Genomic DNA, 27,729 nt, shown 5'->3' with positions numbered 1-27,729 from the left:
GGAGGTTTGGGGAGACTAATCACACATCTCCTTCCATTACGGTTTTTAACCAGGAAATACCAGAAGGAGTTAGATGAGGATCAGTTTTCTTGCTGGATTACAGAAGCTGGCAGGTCCCCATTAGTCCCTTGCCTCACACTTGTTGAGACCCTCTGGATGGTGACTGACTCAGCCAGTCACATGTGGAGAAAGGAGAAGAGGTTGGGTTTGCCCCTTCACTGTTCCATGGGCTGGGCCCCTGGAGAGGGAGAGTTGAGGGACATACTTTAAGTTGGTTCCTTTCTTTCCTCTCCACAAAGGGGGGTGACACTGTTTGAGGGACCACAGGGCTCACCTTCCCTTCCTTTCTCTTTGCTTTCAGAATAGGAAGCACATGCATTTGGCCAGGAAGAAGACATCAGCTATTGATTGGAGGGCCCTCTCTCTAGAAGGCAGAGAACAATGGACTAGCCAGACAGGAAGGAGAGAGGCCCAGAGGGCAGTAAGGAGTGGGCATCCGGGGCCCAGGGTTGGGGAGAACACTTCTGTTTGGCTTCCTTTCTCTTCCAGGGCATGGCTAAGGTGGCCAACCTGCATGCACCCCAGAAGAGGAAGATGAGTAGGGCCCATGGGACTTTACTATGGAGACCGAGGCTTCCACTGGCCTGATTAACCAATTTTCTGAGAATGAGCACCTTGGGAGGATAACAATCGAAGGAGCCCCAGAGGACACATGACAGGCTGGGGCCATCAGAACTACTGATCTGTGGGGACTATCTGGCTTACTGAATTATGAAACGCAGGTTAAATTAAGGGTTGTCACACATTTGGCTAATTAGTCAATAAGAACAGTAATTAATAGAGGTCAGGCAATTCAACTGCATCTGTGCCCATGACTATCAGAGCCCTTGGAAACAGCAGTGATTTCAAGTGAAATCTAAATCAGCAGTGTTTCCGGCGACCTAGAGCAGGGCCCATGGCCCATACGTTAGCACTTCCTGACGGTTTTCTTCCACCCAAATCCACATGTTGGGACCCAGGGGAAGGTGTAGCAAAGCCAGTGACCACTGTGTAATCTGCTTTTGTTTTTTCCATTTGACACTTGGTCAAAAAACACATTCCTGTTTTCATAGACTTCTTTTGATTTTGAGGAATTTAAAAGATACAGAGAAGCATGAAGAATGTAAAGACACTATATTCCCACCACTAGACATAAGAACTATTTTGGTATCATCTGCTGCTAGCCTCTGCCCTCCTTCTAAGAAATGAAACTACCACCCATTGCTCATCCCCCATCCCCGGGTACAGCAGTGTTCATGGGTTTGGTCGGTTTGTATGTTTAGTATCATTTTAGATACTTTGATATTCATGTTATATGATATAACAAATATACTACACTTTTATGTGTATATGAATATTTAAATATATAACAGATATAAACACATGCCATTTGTAAATATGCCATATAAAAACTGATGGTGCTTAATAAATATTTGTTGAATGTCCATCTATAAACAATGTATTTTTATGTTTTTAATGTACATGGTACCATACAATTTTTATCATTCTGCATAATCCTCTCTTCACTTAATAATTGTATTTGAAATCTATAATTGTGACTATGTGTGTGTGTGTGTGTATATATATATATATATATACACCTCTCTTCACTTAATAATTGTATTTGAAATCTATAATTGTGACTATGTGTGTGTGTATATATACACACACATATATATGCGCATATATATACATATATATACACATATATGTGTATATATACACACACACACACACACCAGGCATATATATATACACACACACATATACACATATATATACAGGCATATATATGCCTGGTTTATGTCTCTTAACTGCTGCATAATATTGCACTGTAGGAATATGGAGGATTTTAATTATTTGTTTCTCCATGGGTGGATACTTAGTTTGCTTCTGTTTTTTTGGCTATTGAATAAAGAATGCTGCAGTGAACTTTACTGTAGCTTAATTGATGGTTTTTACTGGTTTGTACTAACATTACTTCTTTATATATTATGCCTACAAATCGTTTGATGTTTTAAGTGTTATGAATATATTCCAAACTTGCTCTGGATCCACACCTGGGAATCATTCGGCCCATTAATAAGGTAGATACTGACCATGATACTCATCTGGCTCCCTGTGTCTGTTTTCAACTTGTAAGAAACCCAGAAGAGAGGCAGGGTATGATTAAGCATCTCTAAGCAAGCCTCCAACACTCAGTTTTGTAAATATGAGCTTACAATTTTTTGGTACTCCTTTTTGAATCAACTTAGAAAAATGGAATTGAAGTGATGGGAGTCTAGAAGTGTCTACTCCAAGAATGCTTTCTCTAGGAACAGAGCAGAATGTGCCTGCACTCGATAGAATTGTGAGAGAGGAACAAAGTGCACCAGAAATAACAAGGTACTTCAGAATAAATTTTTCAAGCAATGTTCAGAACATAATATGCCTCATAATTCCTTCCCAGCGGATACAAATGGGAATGTCTCATTCTTTGCTACGGAGGGTGCCGTTTAGTGGGAGATGAAAAGTTGAGGGTAAATTGGATAAGACATTCTCTAAAGTTCCTTCCAATGCCAAATGTTATTCTTCCAGATTTGAAGCTCCCTAAAGACAAGAACCATATTTTCTAATTTCTCACTATGTGCCTCTCATGGCCCTGGCTCATTTCTAGGTCCAGAGAACATGTTCGTGTCAAGCTTATTAAATGGATTAAAGAAGTCAGTCTTACAATTTCTATGATTTTGTTTGGAGCCCCTTTCCTAATTTCTTTTTGTTGTTGTTACAAGCATATTTAGGCTGATATTAATACTTTCTATTTTTTAAGAGACAAAGTCTTGCTCTGTCACCCAGGTTGGAGTGCAGCAGCACGATCACAGCTCACTGCAGCCTCAAACTCCTGGGTTCAAGTGATCCTCCTGCCTCAGCCTCTCAAGTAACTGGAACTACAGGTACATGCCACCATGCCTGGCTAATTTTTATTTTTATTTTTTGTAGAGACAGGGTCTTGCTATGTTGCCCAGGCTGGTCTCAAACTCCTGGCCTCAAGTGATCTTCCCACCTCAGCCTCTCAAAAGTGTTGGGATTACAGGCATGAGCCACTACACCTGGCCAATGAATATCTTTTAAAAGGCTGATAAAAGCCTTTCAAATGAGACACAACAATTAAGAGTAAAACTTCCAAACAGAAAAAATTATATAGGGATTCAGCTGTACCCATGCCACTGACTCACTGACTCATTCTGTAATCACAGCTCGAAAGTTAGCACAGGTTATTTAATGGCTCTGTAAGTGTTCACAAGAATCTAACTCCTGAACATGTTTATTATACCACATAGGAGGGAGGTGGATGAATACACTGGAAAGTGTGTGATTCTAATACTCTTTCTACAAGGAGATATTTGTACCATAGGAAGGCACTTGCTCACGCAGGATCCAAGTTTCTAAGTTCTGCATTTTCAGGTTCAGTCTTAATACCACCCCCCAATCCCATCCCAAATCCTTCCTGTATAAATGGCCTTGATGGTACAAATACAGGTGACTTCAACCAAAATGAAGGCTACCAATTACAGAGCACATAAACATATCAAACACTACTGGAGACTCTATGTGTATTTTCTTCAATATCCCAGACAAGTTAGTATTATTTCTCAACTTTTTTTGGTGAGGAAAGTGAGAATCACAGAGTTTAAATTAATCTGGGGTTACACAGCCGCTGCCAGAGCCAATCCTTGACTGTGGCCCAGGTTTGAGGCACGGGCTGTTTCTCTTGCACCGTGCTGCCTCATTCCCTAGGCCTCTGTCAATCCAGTGATCTGGCACTGAGCTTGCTCTATACCCGCTATGCTGCTCCAAGTAGAGAGCTCTACTCTAGGAGTCTTCCAGGTCACATTTCCTGCCTTTGTATGCTTCTGTCTCCATTTGAAGCCCAGTGTTCTATCTGCATCATTCACTCATTCAACAAGTTTCTTAAGCATCTTTTTGTCCCAAGTCCTGTGTTGGTTCTGAGGAAACAAAGACAAATGAGACCCAATTCTTATCCTTATGGAGCTGTCAGTCTAAAGTGAGTCTTTTTAGATGTTCGTAAATAATAATGCAGTAGTTACCAAGACTGGTACCCTTTCTCTCCCTGCGTGTTCTCTGTAGGGCTGATGCAACATCCATGGCTGCCAAACCCAATGAATGGAAAGGTGATGGGCAGGAACAGCAAAGGACAGCTACAGAGAAGGCAGGGAAAGGAGAAGCTGAATGGGAACAAGTCAAGGGAATGAGACACATCAACATCCCTGTCTCTGTTGCTCTCAGTGGTACCTTGGGTTTCTTTCCTTGTCCGAATACTTGAATCCACGGCAAAATGATACCATTCACTGACTGTGCCTCACGCTGCTATTGAGTTCAGAGCATTGTTGGCCACACCTGATGCACAGAAATGGCCTGGTTTTTATTTGGACTCATGACTATGTTGTGTTAGAAACTGAACTCTCCTCTTCTTCTTGCTCCCTAAAGAGCCAGGCTGATAGATCCTCAAGAATTTTCTGAAAATCAAGCCCTCCAGAAAAAAGAAAGTGTGTTGCATTTCTTTTCAGCTTGTTGCCTGATTCATTTTCCTTGACGGACTCATCTACTACTGTTAGCTGTATGGGCATGCAGGATCCTAAAGCCCAGAGTATGCACACACTTCACCAGTGGTTCCTACACCAGTGTCATCATCATGACAATTAAGAAGTGATCTGTATAAAACTATGCAGTAGAGATAAAACCAAAACAGACCAAGTCACATCCTTGCCTGTTTTAATTATAACTCTAATTTGGCTGAAGAATGAGGGAAGGTAAACTCAGAAGAGAGAGGTGGCAAGGCAAGGTGATGAAGGGAGAGGAGACAAAAAGAGACTTGGTTATGAACAAAGCAACTTGGTTAAAACATGCTTACCATGCAGCAAAACATTGTTTCATGGAATGAGGATGGCAGCCCTGCCCACTGCTAAACTACATATGCCAGAAAGAGTATCTCTCTGCCAGTGCTGAAGGCTTTGGTTGCCACTGAAAGTGACAACCTGCTGGGTGGGAGGAACACACCATGACTTTCTCTGCACACGTGCGGCAGGCCATGTTACATTGTTCAGGTTTTGATGTTGACAGTCCCAGGTTTTCTCACCATTGTTGGGCACTAAGCAGGCCTTTACACACACGGTTAAAAAATAAAACCCATCATCATATCCGCCACATCTGCCAAATATTATATTTGGTTCTTTAGCAACTCTGAGGCTAAATAGACTACAGAAATCGTTTATATGTAGAACCCAACATCATAGTTCACAACTATGTGCAAGTCACTCTTCACTGGATGAAAAGCAAACGTCTTCTGATCTCTGACACACTGACTCATAACATGGATCAGACTGATCTGATGTACTGTCAAGAGACACTTCTTGAAAAAAATTTTACGAATGCAGATTTACCATGACCTTTCTCACCAATCAGGTTGGTTCTGAGGCCATGGAAATCATGCCACTTCAGGAACTCAAACATTTTGTAAGTGTAAATGACTGTTCAATAGATATAGAGGTCTACAGATAAACAAACATCTTTTATTTATTTTTATTTACTTTTCTGACATGGAGTCTTGCTCTGTCGCCCAGGCTGGAGGGCAGTGGTGCAGTCTCTGCTCAACTGTAACTTCTGCCTCCCAGGTTCAAGCAATTCTCATGCCTCAGCCTCCCGAGTAGCTGGGATTATAGGCGTGCACCACCAGGCCTGGCTAATTTTTGTATTTTTAGTATAGACAGGGTTTCACCATGTGAGCTAGGCTGGCCTTGAACTCCTGACCTCGGTCTCCCAAAGTGTTGGGATTATAGGCGTGAGCTACTGCACCCAGCCAAACAAACATCTTTAAAAATCAGCTGATTTAAGTCCACATACTGCTCTTCTCAGACATTTCCTGAAATGTCACATTGAATAATATCAATCAACAGAGCCCGAATCTCAAGATCACACAGGAATATGTGAAATGTAGTAGGCAAGCTCATGGCTCTCCCTCAGGAGACTGAACTATTTTTACAGAGAGGAAGGAGGGGATGTAAGAAAGGAAGAAGAATGAGTTTGCATGGTGTCATCTGTACTCAGTTCCCTAATCCTCTTTAAAGTCACAACTATCTATGGATAAGGTCGCCAGCTAGGCTCACGCATGCTCATGATTGCAGCTGGGCCCTGGATCTGACGGAAGCACATCAGCAAACTACATAATAAAGAAATCCACGGTTTCTTTGCCTGGGGCCCATGGCCAGGTTCCATGGAGTCTTAAAACCCAGAAATTATACTTCAAAGTTTTGTGTATATGATTTGTGCATTTTCATAGGGAGAGTCTTTGTAACTTTTATAAGACTCCAAAAAGATGTATAAGGCCCAACAAAGTTTAAGAAGCCTTTCATCAGAAACAGTAACCAGGTGCAAACGGCACTGTACTAAGATACTCTTCATTTAATATTCAGGATCCTCTTTGAGGAAGCCAAGGACTCCCTGGTCATCAGCCAGGGTCTTACATCTTCATAAAGCAAAATATAAATCTGTTTTTGCCTATAGAAGATACTATTATTGCAGATACCTAAAAATGTGTTTACTTTTTCTGCTTTTTACAAATAAACTGGAATGTATAGTGGACAGCATATCTTAACATCTGATGTCACTTGTATTTGGTACTATATTCAGAAACTCCTCCACAGGCTGCTTTAATCTAGATTCTGTCTTTCCTCTCTAGGTATAGTGAAAAAATGAAGTTTAAAATCACTGTTTGATCCGCAGAAAACTGTCACTTTCTTAAAGCTGCAAAGTTAGGCAAATGCTAACACTTCAAGTAAGATTCTAGGAGCCTGTGAATCATGAGGTATAAGAGTAACTATAGATTCCAATGGAATAACGATGGTTAGATAGCAGAGTAAAATAGAATGAGGTGAATAGAAATGAGGCGGTTCCCACTGGTTCACAGTGTTTTTACTCTCCAAAACGAAAAGTAAAAGTAAATCAGATTACAAGCTTCTTTGAACTTTCACTGCTCTCCTGACAATCTGTCTCTCTTGGTCATCTCCAGTCGCAGCAGTGTGTTGTGGTCTCCCACCACCAGCATAGTGAAATGGTGCCAAGTCCTAAATGTCTGGTTAAAGGACCTGAAGTTTCAACCCCTGAACCAGCTTAGAAGGCAAATAGTTGTGTTCCATGGAGAAGAACCTCACTCTCAGTGACAACAGCAGGTCGTGAGGGTGAGGATGGTGGTGGTGGTGATGGGTGAAGGACTCCTTGAGCAGAAAAATAATTAGATTTTTAAAAAATTCACTTTTAAAATTGAACTTGTCAAAGCAAGGGCCTGTTTATTATTTATATTGTACTCTATAATTTCTATCTAATTTTGTATCCTGAGTAACTAGCATAATGCTTAGTATAGTATTCAGTAGGTGCTGAATCTTTTTTTTTTTTTTTTTGAGAGGGAGTCTTGCTCTGTCACCCAGGCTGGAGTGCAGTGGTGTGATCTCGGTGCACTGCAAGCTCCGCCTCCCGGGTTCAAGCGATTTTCCTGCCTCAGCCTCCCGAGTAGCTGAGACTACAGGCGTGTACCACCATGCCTGGCTAAGTTTTGTACTTTTAGTAGAGATGAGGTTTCACCCTGTTGGCCAGGCTGGTCTCAAACTCCTGACCTCGCTATCCGCCCGCCTTGGCCTCCCAAAGTGCTGGGATTACAGGCGTGAGCCACTGCGCCTGGCTGAATCATTTTTTTAAATTGCATTTTTGCTACTTGCTTTTTTTTTGGTCACCATAACTTCTTAGAAAACCACTTGTTCAACTGTGGTGCAAAGGTAAACAGCAGCTCTGCACTGTGACAATCTCTGAATTAGAGTAGTCCAAAATGTGCAAATTAAGTTTTACTATAAATATGAAACCACCTTTCAGTCCTGATTCTATATACTAATGGGGCTTTTACATCTATTTTGAGGAAGACAGAGGAGAAATTTGTTTTTTGGTATCCAACGACAAATTAGTTTAGAAGGCAAATTCAAGCCATGCCCTAAAGCCATCTAATAAATGTGAAGGCGGCAGCAAGGAAGGGCACGTTTACATTTCCATAGGTTTAGTCAATTTTGTTTCTTATTAATTTAAGGGAGAAATAAAGAATTACTGGACATTTCTGGGAGATGAAATCTTAAAACTCAAGATCTCTCAGCATGACTCAATCTCTCAACATGAAGCTGTAGGTGAGTTTAATCTTCTTTCTGTTTTTAAACAACTCTGTAAAATCTAAATAGATTTGATTTGCATTTATGGTTGTCCTCATGCTAGCCTGGATCACATAAATATTTAGCAACGGTAAATGCCCAGGAAAACAATTTGGAAGAAATTTGGAAGAATCCAGCTTTCAATTTTGGTTATATAAACTATGGCAAAGATTACATTAAGCAAACACACATATTAAGGAGGGGTATTTTAATTTTTGGAGGCTTAATGTTTAAATGACATATAAGATAGCATATTCAAAATATTTGGAAGGATGAGCTTTAAGAGACGAGAGGAAGGAAAGCATGGCTCAGAGAGTATAGAAAATTGCCTGTAAGAATCTACAGCTGGGTACATGTCATGCCTGAGATAGGAGCTCTTCTTCAAATGTAAATGTATTCAATAGTGGAAACTGTGTTTATGCTGAATCTACTAATGCTCCTTTGTCCAGGGAAGCTTCCATCCAATAAATGATCAAGTTATCAACTTCATTTTCCTTGTAGTACAATCATACTCTACATTATGGATACAAAAGCAAAAGGGGCTCTCAGATTTCAGGTGGGAGCAATGAACTTCAATGTTAAGTAAAAGGAGATAGAATTTCAATTACCAAAACACACTGGGCTGGGCATGGTGGCTCAACGTCCATAATCCCAGCACTTTGGGAGGCTGAGGCGGGTGGATCACCTGACATCAGGAGTTTGAGACCAGCCTGGCTGACACGGTGAAACCCTGTTTCTACTAAAAATATAAAAATTAGCTGGGCATGGTGACACACACCTGTGATCCCAGCTATTCGGGAGGCTGAGGCAGGAGAATCGCTTGAACCTGGGAGGCAGAGGCTGCAGTGAGCTGAGACTGCACCACTGCACTCCAGCCTGGGTGACAAAGTGAGACCTTGTCTCAAAAAAAAAACCCCACATTGGATATAGATTATATCATTTTAAGTGTTTGCAAATGTTGTTTAAAAAGATAACTTAAAATTCAGGTTTCAAGTTTTACCATCTACCCCTAACTACTATGCAAATCTTTTTCTTGCCAAAAAGCTAGTTGGGGAAGTCCAAATAAAGAAAGCAAGAAAAGATCTTCATCATTCCAGTGGGAAGAAAATACAGGTTGAATATTCCTTATCTGAAATGCCTGGGGCCAGAAGTGTTTTGAATTTTGAACGTTTCCGAATTTTGGAATATTTGTGCTATATATACTTACCAGTTGAACAACCCTAGTCCAGAAATCCAAAATGCTCTGAGCATCATGTCTGCACTCAAAAAGTTACAGATTTTGGGGCATTTTGGATCTCAGTTTAGGGACACTTAACCTGTATTTCTTTTTATGCTTCTCTTTATTAAAAAAGGTTACTGACAAATTGAACAGCTTTTGAACCAATATGTGAAACTTGGCAACTGTTCCTGGATGAAGTTTCCAACTTAAAAAGTCATTCATAAGCCACAATTTTACTGAAAATAAAAAATTACTATAGTTTAATAAATATTTATTTATGCATATCCAAGGAACATTATAGATTTAACTCTCATTTTAATTCATTATCCATCTCTATTCTTCACATTGATGACCTTTACTGGTCTTTTAATGGTGGCTTAGAAGATTATACAATTATTCTCTCAGCGGGTCCACCTCAAAGTGGGATCTGCTGCTAAATAATACTAATGAATTTAAGATGTCCTTCATTATCTTCCATTGAATGATATACATCATAACTTAGGAATTCATAAATAAACACAAAAATAAAAGGGCGACACAAAGTAAAAAGAAATATAAATTAAAACTGAAAGATTTCAAAGGTAAAATAAGCCTGTCATGCTTTAACCATAGTGTGATATATTCTGAACTTAGGATTTCACTTTTCTTTAGAATAAAAAAAGTATAATACTTGGATTTGTAACTCTAACATTTAAAATTCACCCCTTTGAAGAGATGAATTTAAATTCTATAAGTATGTAAACTCTTAATTATGACCATATCCCATACTTCATTCCATTGATTAGCGCATGACACACTGAGATCAAAATTGTGGGTTCAATTTCCACACAGATCAACTTTGTATCTTATTGTCAATATAAATCCCCACACACTACCAGAGAAGCAACTTAGAGACAATGCTTTGGAATCAGACAGACCTGGGCTGGAATTCCAACTTGTCCACTATTAGTCTTGCAAATCTGAATAAATTACTCAAGCATTCTGAGCCTCAGTTTCCTTCTGTAAAATGTAGATAATACCTGTTGCAATACCATTATCTTGAGATAAGTATAAATTGAATTAGGTATAACATGCTTGCAAAGAATTCAGAGCAGTGCCACACACAGGCCCTTGAGAGGTTTCAGCAGGTACTATGGGCCCCCTTGCTGTAGGAGGTTAGTGCAGGGCACTGGGTGCAAAATGACACGCAGTGGTCAGAATGCTCGGTCTAGGAAAAAAGACTGCTTATTGATTTCCAACTGACTTTACATACTTTAATAAGCAAGGACAGTCCTGGATCCTGGGAATCTCTATTATACATTAAACATTCTTACATGCACTTTATTTAGGAAGGGCAGTGATTTTTATTTAACTCTCCACTCAAACCTTCACAAAAATAGCTTTATGACATAGAAACAAGAATGTTATTGCCCTCACATATGAAGCCATTACTATACTTCCCTTGAAACATGTAGGTTATTTATTTCACTTCTTACCTTTTCAATTTTTTCATCCAGCATTCTGAAGAATTCTTGTTGGCTTTCAGAGATGTGCATGCTGAAAAACAAAGGGTAGTTAAGTGCATATTTCAGTGTTTTGCTAAACCTGGTCTCCTCAAAGGAAAAATGCTGAGTCCCCAAACTTTGGGGAAGACATTTATTTATTGCAGACTTTTCCACTGAAATACTCTGAAGTTACATTAAGGATAAACAGTACAGTATTCCTGAAAATGTGTTTCATAATAGTCTATCAGTGCCTATGACTTAAAGGAAGACAATTTCCTTTCAATGTACAGATGCTATTTATAGTAACGTTACTGGGAGCTGCATGCCAAATTCTTTCTTCAGATACACATTTGTGATTTTAAAAAAAGCATGAGCAAGCAGCACATGGCACATTTCAACACTGTATTGAAAAGAAAAATAAAAAATAAAATGTATCCTAGTTATTGTATTGAAATATAATTTTACAGAGGTGGTCAATATCAGCATGATCTCCAGCTGACTAGGGGTGTGGGCCGGTGGCAAACAAGCTGAGGATATACAGATGACCTGATATTACTCCTGAGCACGTTCTGCACTGGTGGCAGCAGATACACCTCTGAAAACACAATTCCACTGGAACATGGGAGGATGCATGTCTGAGTAGCACTTGCTCTGTGTTTCCTGTCCTATGACATTTAACAGCCTTCTTAGTGACACGGCTGACAAGGCTGGTGGGGACAAAACAAGATGGTAATGAGAGCAGGGATGAATTACAGATGGGAAGGGCATGGGGCAGTATAGGACTTAGTCTTAATGAGCCATGGTCTTAATGACAGTTGTTTCTACCTAGCAGATAGCTGTGGGTGTTCCAAGGAGGTGAAGGATGCTGGATAAGAGAGGTTATCACACAGAGTTTCCTTTAGTTACTATCAGCGCCTACAGGTTATCCTGTCTGAGGAAGCGGGTTAGGGGTGAGCTCTGGAATGGCTTCTTCCCTTCATATCCAAGTGTGGCGAAGAGCCCATCGGACGTACCCTTTAGCATCATGCCTTATCCTTTAGGGGCCACAAGGAGGGGCACAAGTGACCTGAAACGCTCCGGGCCTCCTGTGACAGACAATGGGGCCTGAGGCTCAGAGGAGGTTCTCCCCTCTGTATAAAAGCAACATTAAAATCTGTGAGCAATGACATTAACTCGGCTATCAAAGGAAAACAATGTATATATCTGATTCCCCTAATCGACTTCAATGGTTTACAAAGCACTTTCACATATATCATGTAATCTTACTGCCCTTTATCTGATCATTCAAATAAGGTAAACATTTTGTTTGGGAAACACGCCCTCTCTTATTGCAGGTTTGAAAGGCAGAACAAAATCTGGGATGATGAGAGTACATTAAACTGTCTCCTCTCTGTAGGATCCTGGACAGAAAAGTCAGTTTGCATAGCTGAGTTTTCCCAGGTTCTTCATGTTTTCACTGTCTCAAGCACCAAACATTTTTTATTTGAGCCATGTTGGATACAAATCTTTCTAAATTTCATATTCTTATAATAGAAGATCTCTCTCATAAACATTTCTTTTTTTTTTTTTGAGATGGAGTCCCACACTTTCGCCCAGGCTGGAGTACAGTGGTGCGATCCCGGCTCACTGCAACTTCCGCCTCCCGGGTTCAAGCGATTCTCCTGCCTCAGCCTCCTGAGTAGCTGGAACTACAGGCATGAGCTACTGCGTCCAGCTAATTTTTTGTATTTTTAGTAGAGATGAGGTTTCACCACGTTGGCCAGGCTAGTCTCGAACACCTGACCTCAGGTGATCCATTCACCTTGGCCTCCCAAAGTGCTGGGATTACAGGCATGAGTAACTGCGCCCAGGCAGATCTCTCTCTCTTAATATAGGTAACTGGATAGATAACCATATGTATATGTTGCCCCAGAAATGTTGCCCTAGAAAGTATTCCAGAGACCTCATAAGAAATGGCATTTTTAGGATTTGACGTTCATTGTGGAAACTCACTGGTTGGAGTTTTTAGCATATATTGCTTTGAATATAGTAGGAGGGCAAAAAACATTTCTTAATTAATTGACAGAGTCCCCCTATTTAAGTTCCTGTGATTCATGACCCCTTGCTGAAGCAGCAGTTTGTCAGCATGGGCGACGTGCAGGGCCTGAGTCCTCATCTATAAAACCAGGGCTGGTCACTGAGGTCCCTTCTACTGTCTATGATTGTCACTAACTTCCATTAGCTCCTTTATTTAAATACCACAACATGAAAACTGCAACATTTGGTCAGGACTCATACATATGCACATGAGAGGTACAAGAGGGGGCATTTTTAAACAAAAGTAACTCTGCAAATGTATCTGCCACCTCTGTGATCAAGAATGCCCTTATCACAGGGTCGGGATCCCTATCAGGAGCTTGAGACCAAAAGTGGTGGCTAAGGACCTCGGGATGCTTAACCTCGGGAAAGCAACCACAAAACTCTCAGTGATTTCAGTTTTGTGTCGTCCCATGATATAGAAATGCTCCTGCGTTTTCTTTGTCTAAGAACATCAGAACATGCCTGCCTGCCTTTGCCACATTTTATAACTCATGAAGAAGAGTCACACACCAGACTGAGTCACTCTCTTGACATCTTGAAGTACAGTGCATGGGTTGTGTTAGAAAAGATTGAATGGAAGGGAGGCTTTGTTACTGTCAAAGCCTGATGCGCCACACAGGCTCCTCTAGATAACCTGCATTGTCACTGGAAGTGTGTCAGACATTGCCGGGGGAGCAAATGCCCACACGGGTCACCTGTGCATCGTCTCAGATATGGTGTCATCTGAAAGCATGAGGCCTTACTCTGCTGTTCTCCATGGGATTGTTTCAGAGAGAAGAAGAGAAATCTCTTCAATGAGACAGAATTTTTATTCTGATGAAATAAAAATTTCGCAGTATCAACTGATTCCCGTTTAGATAAACATGGGTCCCCTCTCCCCACGTGGAAGAAACTTATCCACACAGTGGCATGAATACGTGTTTACCTTCAAGAGTACAAACTGCACTGTGGAAAACAGTCCCTGCATAACGACTTGATTCTAAAATCCTTTCTGATGTACAATTTGATGATTTTGAGTGGGGGAGATGAGGAGGAAGAGCTCACTGGCTTTTCTACCTTTTTTCAAGATATTAGAAAGGGATCACTGAATTGTTTATGACTTAAGTTTATAAAGGATGAATAATTGATTCTAAGATTCACTTACAAAAGATTCATTGGCATTCACTTACCAAAGCCGGCACATTGGTACCTGACTTAACCAATAAGGCTCAATCAACAATTTTAGTAATCTCTATTTCTCTCCGGTAACTCAAACTCAACCTTGGAAAACTCAATGCACCACTGGGGCACTCCCTGTGGCACTTAGTGCTGGCAAAGCTCTTGTGAGTTAACTCTGCACCCTCAAACACTCTTCTTCCTGAGACTTCTCAGCTTCATGGGACTAGGGATGACAATAGGATGGCATCTTAATGCAAAGTAAACAGATTAATGAATGACGGGCAAAATGGGTTTTAGAGTTAAAAGATTTGGGGCTTCCACTTTCAGTGTCTTAAAAAAGTAAAATCTACAAATGATAAAAAGCTAAGCACAAAAGCATGAGGAGGCAAAGTCCTAATTCCCTAATACCTTGCCCGTGAAGCATGGCAGAATAAGCCACCCTAAAATACGCCCACTTTGGCATAAGGACTATTTTGAGCTAAAGGTAACTGAAAGCAGCAGGTGCAGGAGGGGAATTCTGACCTCCTCTTTTCCTCCTGAAAGTAGGAGATGAAACTCCCATGTGAACAGGGAGGAGGAAAGAAACACCAGGAGGAAAGAAACATTCTCATTACCAGAGACAGGGAGTGAAGGCCAAGAGAATTCTGTACTAAGAGACTTTGTTAAAATAATTCTTTTCTTCCTTTAGTCTCCCCACATATTTCAGGTGCTTTTCCACAACTGTCTCTGTTTGTTCAACCTAGTATACAAATATGTGGGTTTTGTCACTTCTTGGGTCTTCATTTTTCTATAGGGGCTCCCATGTATATGTAGAAATTGATATTTTTTCTCCTGTTACATCTGTCTCATGTCAATTTAACTCTCAGGCCCAGCGAGAAACCCTGAGAGGGTCAGGGTAAAGTTCTGCCTCCCCTGCAAAAATTAAATGCAATTACCAGCTGGGTCCCTGGTAAATCTTAGCCTGAACACAGTTTTTCCTTCATGATCATCATTATTTTTCAACTGGACCTCAGAGAAGCAGATTCATCCTAACCCTCATTCTGTGACAGACCCCTACTAGTAGTTCCTGCACAGCTCACTTTTATTTAAGTTGTTATTATTTTTTTTTTTTTTTTTGAGACGGAGTCTCGCTCTGTCACCCAGGCTGGAGTGCTGTGGCCGGATCTCAGCTCACTGCAAGCTCCGACTCCCGGGTTCCCGCCATTCTCCTGCCTCAGCCTCCTGAGTAGCTGGGACTACAGGCGCCCGCCACCTCACCCGGCTAGTTTTTTTGTATTTTTTAGTAGAGACGGGGTTTCACCGTGTTAGCCAGGATGGTCTCGATCTCCTGACCTCGTGATCTGCCCGTCTCGGCCTCCCAAAGTGCTGGGATTACAGGCTTGAGCCACCGCGCCCGGCCTATTTTGTTTTTTAATAGTAGTATAATAAACACCTGTGGAAACCAAAATAAAAAACAAAAGCGAGGACCTTGACAACCACCCATAGCTGACTCCATGTGAGCTCCCATCCGTGTGTGTGTTCCCACAACCCAATGTAACTATCACTCCCTCACTTTGCTTTTACATAGTTTTAATGCATCTCTTTGTGTGCCTTTAAAAGACAGACTATTTCAGTTGTTTTCAGCTTTATAGAGTACATCATGTTCTATGTAATCTTTCAGGACTTACTCTTTTCCTGTAATATTAGACTGCTAGGGCCCATCCAGTATTGTGCATTGCTGCTGTGCATTTGTTTGAACCGCTGACTAATATCCCATTGTGTGACTATAGTGTAGTGGATTCACGCAGACTCCTGTTAAAGGCATTTGGGTTGTTTCTGACATTTAAGGCATTTTTACCAAGTGCCAGACAATGCCACAAGCAGTGGGCATACCCTATTTCATTTGTTCTCCAGCCCCACAAGACAGGATCTTTCACTTCCATTTCTCTCTGAGAAAACTGAAGCTCAAAGACAGTAGATCACTTGACTGATATCAAATGAAAGCATTAAATGAAGGTATGAGGATGACATGCCTTCAATGGTGGTATGAGGATGATCTGCCTTTATGGTATGGGACTGTCCTTCCACTCATGGGGAAAAAGAAGCCTCATCTTATTTTATGCATCAGTATAGTAAATTGATCCCGCATGTCAGCAAGTAGGAAAAGTAAAACTCTTCTCTTGGCCCTCCAGAAAGATTTCTTAATTGAATTACAGGAATCCAATGTTCTGATTCACAGTTTGAAATACATACACATACGTATGTAATGTGTGTACACACACACACACACACACACACAAGCATACTGCTGTGGGGAAAACAGAATTTTCTCCTCTGAAAGCTTCAGCACAAGCCAGTCTGTGAAGCATGCTGCTTCAGGGTGTCAATGTTAAGTAAGTATTCTTTCTCCTCCGTTCACTCTCTCTTTATAACTCTGAGATAAGGGAAGCATTTAAAAATAGCATTTTTCAGATATCCTGGATGATAAGGTGGTTTGGCTGTGTTATCAGGTATCTGCTGTCCCCAAAGGCAGATAAAGTAGATGAAAGTAATCAGCAGTGAGGTGGGCTACGAGGTTGTGGCCATAGCACAACATTTACCTGAGGGTGAAAACATCAGCCGCATCATATACTGACATTGTAAATGGTAAGTGGATTTTAACATGTTCAGTTTTCTTTGAAAGTAAAAATTAAATGACAGAGCCCATTACCTACCCCCTGAGGTCTCCTAACTGCGACACCACAGTGGCCATAGCTGTGGCGATTCCACAGACACTGAGCCAGGGTAAAGTGATTATGTATTAGGTAATTTTTGTCACAATTTTCTGGAACAATCAGAGATAACATACTTTCTTCTGCTTATGATTTTGATTTATGGGGCTATTGATACATATATGTAATAGTCAAATTTATTTTGGGGTAGGGGCGACTGTGTCAAATGTACCAGTGTCATCGGTACTCTCAAGAAATTTGTCTCCATTTAAGTGAAACACCAACAGAGATTTGTAGCCTCTGGGACAACACAGCCTCTTTGAAGGAGAGGATAGCTTCAAAGTCATACAAAGTACATTTTATCATTAAGGTTAGAGTCAGTTCTAGAACAATCTAGAAAACTACTCGTTATTGTTTTTTAACTTTTGAACGTGCAATGACCTTTTAAATGAAACATTTAGGGACAGTCATCTGTTGGTAATCAACAATCAAATTTTCAAGTTTCTACTATAAGTGGGAAAATGTATTAGGCGCTCTACAGATCTTCATGTGATATAATCCTTTTCTTCAAGTTAATTTTTTTCTTTTCTTTTAAACTTTCCAATTGTGATACACCTAACACATAGAAGACATATAATGTCATTTGTACATTTTTTTTTTTTTGCAAAATAACAATTGAACATTCATGTAATTACCAGCCAGATTAAGAAATAGAGCCTCTGGTTCCATTGTCTTCCATTTGGTCAGAAACAACTAATATTCTGAATTTAATGCCTTTTCATTTCCTTATATATCTTTATTGTTTTACCATATATTAATAGACAATATATGCCTTAGTTCTGCTTTTTTGACTTCATGTGAATGAAACCATATGTAGGCATGTACCACTGCTTACTCTACTGTCTCATACTTACGAGATTCCTCTATCATGATGTGTGTACCTACAGTCACTCATTTTCACTGATTTATAGTATTCCCACAGTTTAGATGCCATAGTTTAGTTACCCATTATATTTTCAATGGACATTTGGGTTTTGCCTTTAAGAGCTTTAAGAGCTTCTTAATTTTAATACTGTCATATTAATTAATGATTTTCTTTAAGAACTACATCCTTTGTGTCTTATTCAAAATTCTTCCCCACCTCATGGTCATAGTGATAGTCTTCTCTGTTTTCTTCTAATTGACCTACAAAGTCAGCTTTGTCATGTATTGTAGGTCTGTTTTCTTTATTCTGTTCTGTTACACCAACCCCCACTTTCTCAATTACTAAAGCTTTATATTAGATCTTGATCATCTGGTAGGCAAAATGGAATTCACTCTGAAAACATTTTTAGCTTTAAAAACAATGCAGTTGTCCCTTGGTATCTGTGGGGGATTGGTTCCACAACCTCCCTGCAGATACCAAAATCTGCAGATGCTCAAATCCCTGATATAAAATGGTACAGCATTTGCATAACCCCCACACATCCTCCCATATACTCTAAATCATCTCTAGATTGCTTATAATAACTAATGAAGTGCCTACACATCACTTCATTCACATGAATTCAACATAGTACTTGGTGTGCGGCAAGTTCAAATTTTGTTTTTTGGAACTTTGTAGAATTACTATTTTTTGAATATTTTTGATCTATGTTAGTTGAATCCACAGATGCAGAATCCATGGATATGGAAGGCCATATAAGGAAAACAGAAACTAGAACTTACTTTGCTCTGGGTTGATGAACTAATCCCGGAACCTCTTTATTAGTTTTAAGTCTTACATTTGAGCTGGCACTTTTTTCCTGAAACACATAAACACACACATGTAAAAGACAGGATTAGAATCCACAATTAAACAAGTGTATGAGTTTTCATCACAGAAACGTTCAATCTGTCTGGGGCCCTATACTATGGCTGGTTATCTCACAAGGGCAAAAAAGTCCTTGCAAAGATGACACACAGAACAGGTAAAACCTGCCAAACAGGGAGCACTGCTATGAAAAGAGAAATTAGCTTTATAACAACTGTCACTCTGTTTAGAAAACAATGTGCAGTTAATATTTAATTAACACTAATAGTAATGAATGAAAGAACAGAAGATCTAGTATCAAGAGAAACAAAACAGCAGCAATACAATCACAGCCTTTGTTCACTTGCTCAGGTTAACTGACTTCCGAGCAATTTATTTGTAAAAGACAACTGCACTTACTGAGATGTAAAGTTTGCTGAAGGCCCTAGCTGTGACAGGAATAGGAACATGACTAAAACCCACAACAAATGCTGAGATTGAATTCAGTTGAGTTAATACAATTCAATCCTAGCCTGTATTCAAGAAACACTTCTTTGGCTTTTAGCCTGATCTAATATCTTATTCCCAATAACTAGCCACATGGGAAGGAAATACTCTCAAATCTTAAATGCTAGTATATCAGTAAGGACATGATCTCAATGATACTACTGCTCTGTGTTTTTCAACATTATCTTAAAAAGATATTCAAGGTAATTTATAATTTGCTCATGAAACATACCCCTGAAATGAAAGGAAAGACCACTCTGAACCTATGTAACAGGTGACTATATACACTTGAGGAACTTGACGTAAGGCCACAATTAAAGACCAAGTCTAGAGTGAGGAATAAAAACTGCCATGGGCAGATGCAACATTCTCATTACTTGCAGAGTGATGTGGGATGACACATAAAAAAGATGGTCCCCAAATGAGCTCTTTTTGAGGTCCTATTTCTCCTAGCACAGCAGAAGCCACCTAAGTCAGTGAAACTCCAATGACTTACACATTCTGGTTGTTTGTTATTAACCATCAAACATGAGCTTATGTGCCTATCATCAATATTCCAAAAAAATATGTGATTTTGTTTGTGTTCTTTTAGGAAAAGAAACAATCATAATTTCTTGCAGTCTATCTTACCTTCTTTACCTTATACTAACTTCAGAATGTTTTCATGAACATCTAAGAAGGATAAAACATATTGTTCTGTCTATTGACATACGTCAGGGAATAGCAGATGAACATTCCTAATCTTTTACACAGCAGGTGGGAGAAATTAGAAAACCCGAATGCACTCACATCAGAAGGTCAGGGCCCATGTCCTTTCTTTACCACATGGGGTAAGAGGCCTGGCACTTCATGGGAGGCACTCAGCAAATACTGGTGAATGAATGAACGATGTCAGCAAGTCATTCACTTTTTTTTTTTAATTTAAAGGTAAAAATAGCTCAAATATAGTCTCTTTGTAGGACTGAAGACATAGGTTCTTTCCAAGTTGGTCCTTTTCTCCTTTAAATCTTAGGTTATCTTAGATTAAACACTGAAAATGTACAAGACCTTACCCTCTTTCTCTTTCACATAATTTCCACAACTCTTTGAGCTTAAAAGAAATGCACATTGCTGAGGCAGGAAAGTGACTTCTAATTCTAAAAATGCAAAGGATATACAGTGGTATACTATTTATATTCCATTTATTTAACTGTACCCTTGAAAATTATGTTGCCTCAGCAAGTCTTTCTTAAAAACCCATTCTGTGGTTGCTAAGTAAGGAACAATCTCCCCAAACAACAGAGGCTCAATGGACAAGCAGGACTGAGAACAAGCCGGCCCTCAGTAACGCATCACTCCCAGGAGTGTACTTCCAGGGCCAAAAGTGAGACAGAGGCAACAGGAGGAAAAGAAGTTTTGGATTTCCCATATAATTTCAAAAAAACTTTCTTCTACTATGTATTTACAATGTGTTCGCTCAGTTTCACAAATTTTCACTCACCAAGACCAATAATAACCACTCACTGAGCACTTACTGTAAGTCAGGCATTATTCTAAGCACTTACACATATTAATTCATTTTAACATTCACAAATATTTCTACATATTAACTCATTTTTATGCCTATAATACCTCTCACAGATGGGTTCCATTATTATCCCCATTTTACAGATGAGGAAGCTGAGGCATACAGAGGTGAAGCACTTACCTGAGGCCATACAAGCAATAAGCAGTAGCACGGGGATTTGAACCCAAGCAGTGTGGCCCCAAACTCCATGCTATTTGCGACTAGGCCAGCATTTCTCAAACTTTTTACAGGCACATGTCACCATGCCTGGCTAATTTTTATATTTTTGTAGAGATGGGGTTTCACCATGTTGGCCAGGCTGTAACTAGAGCTCCCTTACCTCACATAATCTGCCTGCTTTTTACCTATCAAGACCCTTTTACCTATCTCCAAATTTTGACACATTTCATTGTACAACATAAAATAATCCCATTTGTTACAATCACCATCAATCTCATCAGAAAACCACTGACAGAAGCTGTCAGGTAGTGAATGTAAGTTTTCCAAACTTCCAGATTTTGCTTAAAGTTTGAATTTTATCAATGGCAAGAGATACTGTCAGTTATTTTTCTTGAATTGTCAGGCTTTCTTATTCTTTTTTAAGAAGATGATTTACCAAATACCAGGTCTGAATATCCATAATTTATCTGCCAGAGATACATATTTTTAAAATAGAGATGATGTCCCATAAAAAACAATTCCTAGTTCAGCTTTCAACTCAATAGACTACAGAGGTGCTTTTCTCCATGATAACCATCTAACTTGGACATGCAGAAGAAATGCTTTATGCATACTTCCCATTTCATCACACAGGCTATTAAAAAGCTATGCATCCAAAGTCTCAGGATACAAAATCAATGTAAACCGTGGCCAGGCACAGTGGCTCATGCTTGTAATCCTAGCACTTTGAGAGGCCGAGGCAGGCAGATTACGTGAGGTAAGGGAGCTCTAGACCAGCCTGGCCAACAGGGTGAAACCCCATCTCTACAAAAATATAAAAAATTAGCCAGGCATGGTGACATGTGCCTGTAATCCCAGGTACTCAGGAGGCTAAGGCAGGAGGATCGATCATGACCTGCACTCCAGCCTGGGCAACAGAGCAAGACTCTGTCTAAAAAAAAATAAAAATAAAATAAAAAAACCAAAAATCACTAGCACTCCTATACACCAACAACAGTCATGCCAAAAGCTATTAGGAATGCAGTCCCATTCACAACACACACACACACACACACACACACAAATACCTAGGAATACAGGTAAGCAGGGAGGCGAAAGATGTCTATGAGAACTACAAAACACTGCTCAAAGAAATGAGAGATAATACAAGTGGAAAAAACATTCCACGCTTATGGATAGGAAGAATCAATATTGTTAAAAAGGCCATACTACCCAAAGCAATTTATAGGTTCAATGCTATTTCTATTGAAATACCAATGTCTTCACAGAACTAGAAAAAAACTATTTTAAAATTCATATGGAACAAAAAAAAGAGTCCAATAGCCAAGGCTATCCTAAGGAAAAAGAACAAAGCTGGAGGCATCACGCTACCCAACTCTATGCTACAGGACTACAGCAACCAAAACAGCATGGTACTGGTACAAAAACAGACACATAGACCAATGGAACAAAATAGAGAACCCAGAAATAAGACTGCACACTACAACTATCTGATCTTTGACAAACCCGACAATAACAAGCAATGAAGAAAGGATTCCCTATTCAATAAATGGTGCTGGAATAACTGGCTAACCATATGCAGAAGCTTGAAACTGGACCCCTTCCTTACACAATATACAAAAGTGAACTCAAGATGGATTAAAGACTTAAATGTCAAACCCAAAACTATAAAAACCCTGGAAGACAACCTAGGCAAATAGCATTCTGGACATAGGAATGGACAAAGATTTCATGACAAAGACACCAAAAACAACTGCAACAGGAGCAAAAATTGACAAACGGGATCTAATTAAACTAAAGAGCTTCTGCTCAGCAAAACAAAATGTAACAAAAAACAAAAAACTATCATAGGAGTGAACAGACAACCTACAGAATGGGAGAAAAATTTTGCAAACTATGCATTTGACAAGGTCTAATATCCAGCATCAATAAGGAACTTAAACAAATTTACAAGGAAAAAACCCCCAAACAACCCCCATTAAAAAGTGGACAAAAGACATGAACAACACTTCTCAAAAGAAGACAGACATGCAGCCAACAATCATATGAAAAAAAGCTTAACATCACTGATCATCAGAGAAATGTAAATCAAAACTACAATGAGATACCACCTCATATCAGTCAGAATGGCTATTAAAAAGTTGAAAAATAACAGATGCTATTGAGGTTGTGGAGAAAAAGGAACACTTATACACTGTTGGTGGGAGTGTAAATTAATTCAACCATTGTGAAAGACAGTGTGGCGATTCCTCAAAGATCTAAAAACAGAACTACCACTTGACCCAGTCATCCCATTACTGATTATATACCCAAAGGAACATAAATCGTTCTATCATAAAGACACATGCATGCACATGTGCATTGTAGCACTACTCATAATAGCAAAGACATGGAATCAACCCAAATGCCCATCAGTGGTAGACTGAATAAAGAAAATGTACGTATACACCATGGAATACCATGTAGCCATAAAAAAGAATGAGGTCATGTCCTTTGCAGGAACATGGATGGAACTGGAGGCCATTATCCTTAGCAAACTAACAGAGGAACAAAAACCAAATATCGCATGTTCTCAATTATAAGTGGGAGCTAAATAATGAGAACACATGGACACATAGAGGGGAACATCACACACTGGGACCTATTAGAGGGTGGAAGGTGGGAGGTGGGAGAGGATCAGGAAAAGTAACTAATGGGTATTAGGCTTAATACCTGGGTGACGAAATAATCTGTACAACAAACCTCTATGACATGCATTTACCTATATAACAAACCTGCATGTGTACCCCTGAACTGAAAATAAAAGTTAAATAAAGGTATGCATACAAGCCACAACATTTTATAAAACTAAATAATTTTTATTGCTTATTAAGAATGAGGGCATTCTTAAGTGAAAACAGCGGTGGAGAATACAATGACTATTAATAAGGTTTGATGCCAATGCCTTGGTTTAGGCTAAGGCACCAGCAGTTTACCTTACTGTTGCCGTTGCAGCATCAGTGCATACGTTAACACCATGAAAACGGCAAATAGCCTCTTAGTATCATTAGGAAAATGGCTTCAAGAACTCGCTGAGAAAGTCTCAGGGACCCCCAGACCACACTTTGACCACAGTGCCTCTCTATTTCTTTTGCACAGAAAAGAACTATTAATTATTTAATTATGCTATGTGCCTTATTTTTAAAAACAAATATTTAACAGCCTTATGGGGGTAAAATTTACATTCTATCAAATTCCCCCACTATAACTACTTAATTAAATGATTTTAGTAAATTTATAGAGCTATGCAGTCATCACCACAATCCAGTTTCAACATAGTGCCATCATCCCAGAAAGCTGCTTTATCACCATTTACAGGTCATCTCTGCTCTCATTCATAATGCTGGGCAACCACAGATCTGCCTTCAGTCTCTAGAAATTTGCCTTTCCTAGATTCATATCATGAAATCACACAATATTTAGCCTTTTTGCCTAGCATTTTTCACTTGGCATAATATTTTTGAGATTCATCCACATTGTAGCATATAATAGTATTTTACTTATTTTCATTGCTAAATAATATTCCAATGTATGGATACACCACATTTTGTTCATCTCCCCATCCCTTGATGGACACTGATACTGTGTTCAGTTTGTGGTTATTATGAATAGCAATGTTATGAACATTCGGATAGAAGTCTTTTTGTAGACATGTTTTCAAGTCTCTAAGGTAGATTCCTAGGAGTAGAACTGCTAGATTACATAGTTAGTTTATGTTTCATTATTTAAGACATTCCAAACTGTTTTCCAAGGTGGCTGCACCATTTTATATTCCCATCAACAATGCACAATGGCTGTCGTTTCTCCACATCTGCACCACCAACACTTGGCATTGTCTTTTCAACTATTGTCATTCTAGGTAGTGTGTAGTGGGATCTCATTGTGGGCTTTATTTATTTGAAAAACATGACTTTTTAAAGCTTGTTATATTGGTGTATCCTCCAGAAAATCCACCTTGGGAGCATGTGTATACTTACTGGTTGGCTGCATTTGCATAAAGAAGTCCGTTTTACATTTGTTTATAAACATTTAACTTCTACTTTGGGATTTGTTTGTTGGGAAAGCGTAGTTTTAAAGAGACCTGCGAAGAAGAAGAGGAAGAAGAGGAAGAGGAAGAAGAAGAAGAAGAGGAAGGAAAAAGAAGAAGAAGAGGAAGGAAGCAGGAAGCAGGCAGCAGGAAGGAAGCAGGAAGGAAGAAGACGAAGAGGAAGAGGAAGAGGAAGAGGAAGAAGAGGAAGAGGAAGAGGAAGAGGAAGAGGAAGAAGAAGAAGAAGAAGAAGAAGAAGAAGAAGAAGAAGAAGAGGAAGAAAACAAACCAACAGGGCTGGAAGGAGGAGGAAGGAGAAAGTGGTGGGAGCAGTGAGACATGCGGTTCACTATCAGAAGCAGCTCAGATGGAACAGACCCAGCAGAGGGGGCTGAGAGCCAGGCAATACCTGAGGTGCTCCAGAAATAAGAAAAGAGAATTAAATTGCGAGATGACAGATGAAGTAACTAAGACGTTGTTTCCCTTAGCAAGAAAAAACTATTTTGATGGTATTTGACACTTGTGAACTAAGTACTCTCCTTAAAATAAACTGAGACCAACTGTGACTAAGATAAAGGCTTTTGACAGGGTCTCCACAGGCAGTTCGTTTTTCATCAGCCATCCACATTTGAATCAGAATCATCTGGGATGTGTGTTAAAATAGAGTTTCCCAGGCCCCACTCAAGACTCCCATCTCAAGTGGGAGTCTGTGGAAGTGAAGCCCAGGAATCTGCATTTCAACAGTCTTAGGTTATTCTTCACTGAAAAAAGTTTGAAATTTCTATTTCAGAGGAAAGATCCTTTACACTTAGTATTTCCCCATTTGGCTCTCTATGGCGCCAGCTTTCAACCTAAGCCTTGGGGCTCTGTGAAGCTGCCTCAGGGTCGACAGGGAGACCCACCAGACCGGCAAAGTCTTTTAACTTTTTTATTATTAATATTTAGGGGCTCCATCAGTTGGGAAAAACATCCATTTCTCAAAAATGTTTGCAAACTGCTGTCAGGTAGTGACAGATTTATTTAAACAGCAAATCAAACAAGTTTTTCCTTTGCTTGGAGTAATTTTATTTCTTTATGAATAGAATATACTTGTCAGTGTCTAGAGTAAACTGATCACTCTCTTCTTAGTTTCTCTGATGCTGAAGACAGTCAAACTCACTGTACTTATGCTGTTGTCGCGAGCTTCCCAATCCCTTATTCCCTTTGGTATCTCCCAGAGGGAAAGTGAGAATACCAAGAGGATCTTCTTTAAAACATTACTGGCCGGGCACAGTGGCTCATGCCTGTAATCCCAGCACTTTGGGAGGCCGAGGCGGGTGGATCACCTGAGGTCAGGAGTTTGAGACCAGCCTGGCCAACATGGTGAAACCCCATCTCTGCTAAAAATACAAAAATTAGCCAGGCGTGGTGGCGTGTTCCTGTAATCCCAGCTACCTGGGACGCTGAGATAGGAGAATCTCTTGAAACTGGGAGGCAGAGGTCGCAGTGAGCTGAGATTGAACCATTGCACTCCAGTCTGGGCGACAGAGCAAGATTCCGTCTCCAAAAAAAAAAAAAAAAAAAAAAAAAAAAGAAAAGAAAAACCCAAAAGAAATTCCCTCAAACCTCACTTTCTTAATTCTGAAGGGAACGACACCCATGTTCAGGATGCTGATTGAAAGCACTGTCTGCAAACGAATGGAACTACTTTTCTCCTATCACTTCTTTACCTTTTTTATCCCACTTAGTCTAAGAAAGCTGTTGTCCTGTAAGGTTCCCTTTGCAAATTGGTTCTGAATTGATAGTGTGGAGAGGAATCTCATTTTCCTTTTCTGGGTCCAGCAATAGGAAGTCTGTCTTACAGAGAAATCTCAGGGGCCAGATGGATGCTGGAGGCCTAGAGAAAAGTAGTGAGGATTAGAGTATCGGCTCCTGGGATGGCTAATGAGTGCCCTACACAGAGAGGAGACACAAAAGAATTAAATTGGGACTCTCAAAGGGTGTGCCCTGCCCACAGACTGTGAGCACGTGTGTGTACATTTGTACAACTGCGTTTCAGAAGCACATGAAAACCAGAAAAAATACTTTGACAACTAGAAGCAAGAGATTTGTGGGGAAGTACACACACATTTTAAAAATTTGGCTATAAAATAAATAATAATTCTAGCTTTGGGGGAGTAACCCATAGGATGTAATCTCTAAGAAAACAATCCCATTTGATGTCTTATACTTGATTTCTCAAGCAGTATTAACATGAGATAGGACACTGTGTCCTTCAAATACAAAGGAATTTTATCTTGTCTTCTGAATGATGGTGATCAGAGAAGCCACCTTGACTCTCAGAATTTTGGGATGTTTACAAATGAAAAGGGCCAAGCTGCCAGATTCAACTATTAACTCGAGCCACCATTATCAATACAACTACCTAAAGTCAACACTTCCATTACAATTACCTGTCCACAGAGATTACTGGAGTTATTAGTATTTTGTTACAATTATTTAGTAGTAATAAAATCGGCATGTAAAGTCTCAGCCTTTTGGAAGTCATTTTTCTATAGATTAAAATATAGTCACGTATCTCATTTTATATCAAACAAACATGAAGTGGGGCAAATCAGTTTTAAAGCACCTAGCATTTTTCACAAAGTTGCTTTTCAAGGTAGACTGCAAACATTTACAATCTTAAGAAAGTAAACAGAGTTGTAAAAAATTGCTCAGAACAGATTTAATTGCATACCAACAAATTTTTTTAAAAGTCATTAAGTCAC

At 39.6% G+C, this 27,729-nt stretch overlaps 1 protein-coding gene across 3 annotated transcripts in view; it reads right to left on the bottom strand.

Annotated features, from left to right (window-relative positions):
• Nucleotides 1–27,729, bottom strand: part of C1H1orf21 (chromosome 1 C1orf21 homolog) — a 250,630-nt gene that overhangs the window by 23,237 nt on the left and 199,664 nt on the right. For all 3 annotated transcript variants that reach the window (XR_013414418.1, XM_077993987.1, NM_001260863.1), the window contains 2 exon segments: nucleotides 18,620–18,696; nucleotides 10,977–11,037 (listed from right to left, as the gene is read on the bottom strand). Coding sequence is in view for 2 of the 3 variants with exons in the window: in XM_077993987.1 (XP_077850113.1) it covers nucleotides 10,977–11,037; nucleotides 18,620–18,696 (138 nt within the window). In the remaining variant the exon portion in view is untranslated.

The sequence above is a fragment of the Macaca mulatta genome, chromosome 1, assembly GCF_049350105.2.
Source record: "Macaca mulatta isolate MMU2019108-1 chromosome 1, T2T-MMU8v2.0, whole genome shotgun sequence".
NCBI lineage: Eukaryota > Metazoa > Chordata > Mammalia > Primates > Cercopithecidae > Macaca > Macaca mulatta.
The sequence above is the reverse complement of the archived record's forward strand: the minus strand, read 5'-3'. Positions and strand labels throughout refer to the sequence as shown.